This window comes from Limulus polyphemus, unplaced genomic scaffold (assembly GCF_000517525.1).
Source record: "Limulus polyphemus unplaced genomic scaffold, Limulus_polyphemus-2.1.2 Scaffold5165, whole genome shotgun sequence".
Lineage (NCBI taxonomy): Eukaryota > Metazoa > Arthropoda > Merostomata > Xiphosura > Limulidae > Limulus > Limulus polyphemus.
The window spans coordinates 55,051-61,379 of record NW_013670775.1 but is presented as its reverse complement, the minus strand read 5'-3'; the positions used below and the strand labels follow the sequence as shown (position 1 = coordinate 61,379).

Here is a 6,329-nt window from a genome sequence, read left to right as displayed (position 1 = left end):
CAAAGTAACGGTCTCTTAGATAGTAAACAAACACTTTCATCCAGAACCTGATCCAACCAAAGTAACGGTCTCTTAGATAGTAAACAAACACTTTCATCCAGAACCTGATCCAACCAAAGTAATGGTATGTTAGATAGTAAACAAACACTTTGATCCTAATGGTTTATTAGATCTTTGGTTGGATCAGGTTCTGGATCAAAGTGTTTGTTTACTATCTAATAAACCATTACAGAACCTGATCCAACCAAAGGATGAAAGTGTTTGTTTACTATCTAAGAGACCGTTACTTTGGTTGGATCAGGTTCTGGATGAAAGTGTTTGGATATTCCTGCTCTTACACAGCAGTTTGGCAACAGAACAAAATATATAACAGTTTTTGCACTTCCGCTAATATCTCGGAAATAAGTCGATATACAATGTGTGATGTTTTTGGTGTATTCCTTAAGATCAAAATGTTTTAAAAATATTTTAAATGTTCTTTTGAAGTATATAAATATGTTGATATTGTCAGAAACTAATTTTGTTGATGAAGAGACGGGCGTGGCTCGAACTGTTCATCCGCGAGCATATGGCACGCAGACCACGGAGGGTAAAATGCACTCCATAGAGTTATGAGTTTGCTAGAATAGTAGCAATCAAATTTCATGCACTATTTGATTGGATTAGCTCAAGAGTCGGCGATAGTGCTATAGATTAGCTCCTTCCCTCTAGCCCATCAGTTTTAAATTAGAGACAGCTATGTGCAGATACCCCTTTGTGTAGTTTTGTGAGAAAATTTTGAAACAAAGAAAGAGTACATTATCATTAATAAGAGATTTTTTGAATAATTAAACTTATATCTTAATGATGACACGAATGTTTGTGTTGTTTTAAGACCTGACTAAAGCTTTTTGTCTATTGTATTATAGAATTTTATTTAATATATTTAATAACTTTTTAGTGCATGGACCACTTCGGAAGAGAAGCGACTCCACGAACCACCTAAAGATCCTATCCCACCCGCGTTCGCTTGCCACAGCAAAAAACAACAACAACAAAAACATCAGAATTAATGGAAAGACCCCCAGTGATCCTCGAATCACACTTTGAGAACCAATGTTATGGTGAAACATTTTTTGGAACGACTTTAGAATTATATATATCTTAAAATCGTTTCTTATGGTCTTCCATAAGTTACCTTATTCGGATCCGTTGTTGTTGTTGTATAAGAATGATAAAAAAACTCATAGAGAATTGGTGAGCTCGAAATATTTATATACTACATAATACTGTTATTTTTATTGAAGCTCTCGATGTTCTTAAATATGTAATTAGTATTTAGCTAAAAAAGACAAAAAGTCTAAGTTCATTTGTTTCCATGTTCCTAATATTTTGTGTTCCGATATTTCCAAAACATATCACCCTGCGAATCAATACATTGAGAGTAATAATTACCAGGATATACCGACTTGCAAACTTGTTAACTTAGATGTGTGATATGCAGGCATATCTTCTGTTGTCTACGTGATCCTATTATTATAGGCATTTTTGAAATTTTTCTTTAGTTAGTTTCTATGCAGTGTTGGCAAAAACACGCGGTTCAGTAAGCCATTAAAGTTGTTTCGCTCTAGATACCTTTGTTTTCTATAGCAGATAGTATCTACTCTGGCTAAGGTGATGAGGCAGTAAAGTTGCACATCCGTGTTAAGAAGAGTCAACGAATGTGACGTCCTTTACTGGCCGAGTGGATGGTCTCTGTATGTTAAAGCCTACTTAGTTTTCATCGTGACTAGTTCTGCAGAAATCCAGTTTGACAGATGAAAAGATGAAGTTCTATTTACTGATCCAGTAAAGACGAATGTCTAAGCATCTTCACAAATACGGAAACATTTTTTTTTTGCTTTGTGACACAGTAATGATTATTTTACACTTAAAATCACATGTGTCCAGTCAAACTATTTCTCACAGCTTAAAATTCAGTTGAGTTTTCAAACTTATATTACTCCATAAATTCCTGTTCGATCCCATCTTATTAAGCGAACCTTTCTATATCTGTGTTCCTCGCAGATAAACTGATTTCCGCGCCCACCTCTGTAAAAGACTTAGGAGTAACTTTAGATGAAACATTTCTGTAGCACAAGTTTTTAAGTAACACTCTGAGAGTTTGTGCCTCTTTATTGTGTAACATACAAGAATTCTTGCTAATAAAAATATGTAAATTAGTTTACCAAGCAATTTAATCATAGGATGTGCAGAACGTAATAGGGAAAACTGGGTAAGTACAGGGTCTTACTTTGGATTTATGGGAGTATTACCTGTTAGGAATTTTATATAAGTATGATATGATAACACATGATTATTATAGCAATTAATTTAAATCAAAAATAGATCATTCTTTCCAAGCTATATTAAAAGGAAAAGCCCCCCCCCCCCCCAGTGGCACAGCGGACTTACAACGTTAAAAACCGGGTTTCGATACTCGTGATGGGCAAAGCACAGATAGCCCATTGTGTAGCTTTGTGCTTAATAACAAACAAATTAAAAGTATAATATAAAGTGGCCTGTTGTAATTTAAGGTCTTCTCACAATTATAGCATCTACTTTGAAAAGGGAGAAAAAGTAACCTAATACTTTCAATAGTCCTATCGATCTTACTCCAGGGTAGGCCAGCGGTAAGTCTGGGGGTTTATAACTCTCAAAAATTTGGTTTCGATATCCGAACTAGTTAGAGCATTGTAAGCCCACTGTGTAGCTATGTGCTTAACAACAAACGAAATTTAATATTTCTAAACTAAGATTTGTTAAAAGTTTGTTCATTTGTAGTTTTCATCGCAAAGCCACACAATGGGCTAACTTTGCTTTGTCCATCGCTGGGAATCGAGCCCCAGACTTTAGCGTTGTAAGTCCGAAGTCTTACCGTTGGCCAGCCAGAGGACATCTGCTATTATATGAACTTTAATTAGAGCGATAGACTCGCAATCTGCGGGTTGCAGGTTCGAATCCTGTCACCGAACATGCTCGCTCTTTCAGCCGCGAGGGCGTTATAATGTAACGGTCAATCCCACTTTTCGTTGGTAAAAGGGTGACACAAGAGTTGGCGTTGGGTGGTGTTGAATAGCTACTTTCTGTCCAGTTCATCATTTCTAAATTGGGAACAGCTAGCGCAAATAATCCTCTATATGTCTTTTTTTGAAAAGAAAGAAATAGGGACTTTGAATTCGGTATATTCTGATCATCTTGGCCTGGTATGGTCAGGTGGTTATGGCGCTCGACTCACAATCTGAGGGTCGAGGGTTCGAATCCCTGTCACACCAAACATGCTCGCCCTTTCAGCTGTGGGGGCGTTATATTGTGACGGTCAATCCCACTATTCGTTATAAAAGAGTAGCCCGAGAGGTGGTGATGACTGCCTTCCCTCTAGTCGTTCACTGCTAAATCAAGGACGGCTTGCACAGATAGCTCTCGTGTAGCTTTGCGCGAAATTGAAAACAAACAGGAATGGAGTTACCTTTTTTTTATAATAGCCCAGTGGTAGAACGGTATCTTTGCGGACTTACAACGCTTAAAAAAACCGCGTTTCGATACTCGTAGTGGGCAGAGCACAGATATCCCATTGTGCGTAACTTCAACAGAACAACAAGTACAATACTTTTTAAAACCATTTGTTTTGGTGAACCGTATAAATACATGCGTGCTACATTTCGTACAGTTAGGGGACACTTTATAAAACTCACTTTGTTTTTCTGTTGCTTTATGATATATGTGCTCATTTTTCACTGGGCCGGTCGTGAATCCAAAGAACCATGGTTCACGTTCCGTTGCTAGAAAAAAACACGAAGCACTTCCGTACTTTTAGCCTTTGAGAGTGCTGTAAGTGTCAAGTTCAAACCACACTATTCAGTTAGAGTAGCCGAAGAGTTGACGTTAGGTTTTGTTGAACGGTTGACTTGCCTCTAGTTAATGAGTACAAAATTATGGGCCCGGCATGGCCAGGTGAATAAAGCGCTCGACTCGCAATCTGAGGGTCGTGGGTTCGAATCCCCGTCCCACCAAACATGCTCGCCCTTTCAGCCGTGGGGGCGTTATAATGTGACGGTCAATCCCACTATTCGTTGATAAAAGAGTAGCCCAAGAGTTGGCGGTGGGTGGTGATGACTAGCTGCCTTCCCTCTAGTCTTACACTGCTAAATTAGGGACGATTAGCGCAGATAGTCCTCGTGTATCTTTGCGCGAAATTCAAAAACAGACAAAATTATGAACTGTTATGTGCAGATAACCATTGTGTTGTTTTGCTCGCGTATCCGAAAAAGATCTCTCAACAACCGTATGTGTCATTATGTGGCATAAAATTAATTATTGATTTACATACTTAAATACATACACGTCAATGTGTAGATGTAATTATATTTTCGGACATGATTTTGGCTAAATGTCCAAAATCAGGGGGTTCGATTTCCTGCGATGGACAAAGCAGATAGGCTAATCTAGTTTTGTTTTAAAACAAACAAACGATGATATTAACGTTATATTATACCTCACATAACCTATAGCTACCCTACTGTAAAGTACCGATGTTTATTTCTTTGAATACAAAGCTACAGGGGAAGGGGAGAGGGGGGAGACACACCTATGACACTAAAGGTACAACTCACTAATAAGGTTTGTTTTTTGTACATAAGTTTGTTGTACAAATAAATAAAGAGAGGGTTTCCTCATATTCTGTCTCACATGTGTTTGTTTATTTTTTTGTAATTAAGCACAAACCCACGATTGTATATAGACCACTGAGACCGGTCAAAGTCAAAGATTAAATTTAAAACATGCAATGAGGCTCTCATTTATTTTTTTTTCGCCCACTGTTTCATTAATGTTCGAGTGATAACGTCGCTCGTATCCTCAAAATATGTGTAGATATATAGCTGTGTAGGCTTATAGCCATGTAAACTTGTTAGAAACATAACCGTTTAGGCGTACAATCATGTAAACTTGTTAGACACATAACCGTTTAGGCGTACAATCATGTAAACTTGTTAGAAACATAACCGTTTAGGCGTACAATCATGTAAACTTGTTAGAAACATAACCGTTTAGGCGTACAATCATGTAAACTTGTTAGACACATAACCGTATAAGCGTACAATCATGTAAACTTGTTAGAAACATAACCGTTTAGGCGTACAATCATGTATACTTGTTAGACACATAACCGTATAGGCGTACAATCATGTTAGCTTCACGTATCCCATTCGTTGTGGATGGTTTATCGTCCGTTTTAGTTTTGAAAGAAACTGATTGTAAAGAAATCTCTCTGATAACACTACACCAAACCACATAAAAACGAATCTTCATCGTATGGATTCGACCGTAATTTCAGGACTTAAAAAAAAAAACGATTTTGCTACATACCAGTTCTGCGTATCTGTCGTAAAGAGTAAGCAAAGTTATTTTATCAAAAAATAACTTCCAACTGCTTATCTATGAATAGTAAATCGCTTTTACAGTGTTTTTTTAAAGTGGCATTAACGTAATAAAAAAATATACTAAGCCAAACAATTAGGGTAAGGTAAATCGTGTATCTCTCTGATACGCCTCTAGGGCATTGTTTAAGACTGGCTATACTTACCATTGCAAAAACGGCAAGAAAAAGCTAAGAAAAATTGCCACCAGTTTCTAGAAATATCGACGTAACTTTCCTACCTATTAAAAGTTAAATGTTTTCAGCACTTACCACCAGGAGCTTGTTCAGATCCACCTGGAACATAGCGACACTGTACAACTGAAGAGACCGCACAATATGATATAGAATTATACTGGGAAACAGACTTTCCTTGCGCAACTCCCACGTGGGCTTCAGAACTTAACCCCCCCCTCCCTCCTCCTTCTCTGGGTTTATGCAACAGGTGGGGGGTCAGAATCACGTTAGGGAATTAGTATGATTGTCTTACAGAAAAGTGTTGAAAAGAACGGAGAAATTAGAAAAATTTTCAGCTCATACTTAAAGGTTTATATATTGTACTAACGAGCAGATAATTTCATCCATGTATATGGTTGCTATGTTAGCGAAAAAAAAAAAGTAAAAATAATATAAAAAAGATAAAGAAAGCTAAACTAACTGGAACTTTAACGTGAGTTATTAACTAAAAGAGTTCAAAATGTTTATGTTCCTTTTGTTTTTATTATTAATTATTTTTAAGATACTTCAAAATATTTCAACGCTAAAATCCAGTGTTCGATCCCACAGCACTATAAGATCAATAACAACAACACAAAATCTTTAACCATTGTAACGTCGAAAGTGAAGTTGCCACCAAGAAACTGCAGGGGTGAAAATAAACTACAAACTTAAAGAC

The 6,329-nt window shown here is 37.0% G+C and overlaps 1 protein-coding gene across 1 annotated transcript in view; it reads right to left on the bottom strand.

The window, feature by feature from the left end:
• LOC111089070 overlaps nt 1–5,762 on the bottom strand; it is a 17,105-nt gene extending 11,343 nt beyond the window's left edge. Inside the window, exon 1 of the mRNA XM_022400820.1 lies at nt 5,708–5,762. Coding sequence (XP_022256528.1) covers nt 5,708–5,740 — 33 coding nt within the window. The 5' untranslated portion in view covers nt 5,741–5,762. The remainder of the gene's footprint in view (nt 1–5,707) is intronic.
• Between the last annotated feature and the right edge of the window lie 567 nt (nt 5,763–6,329).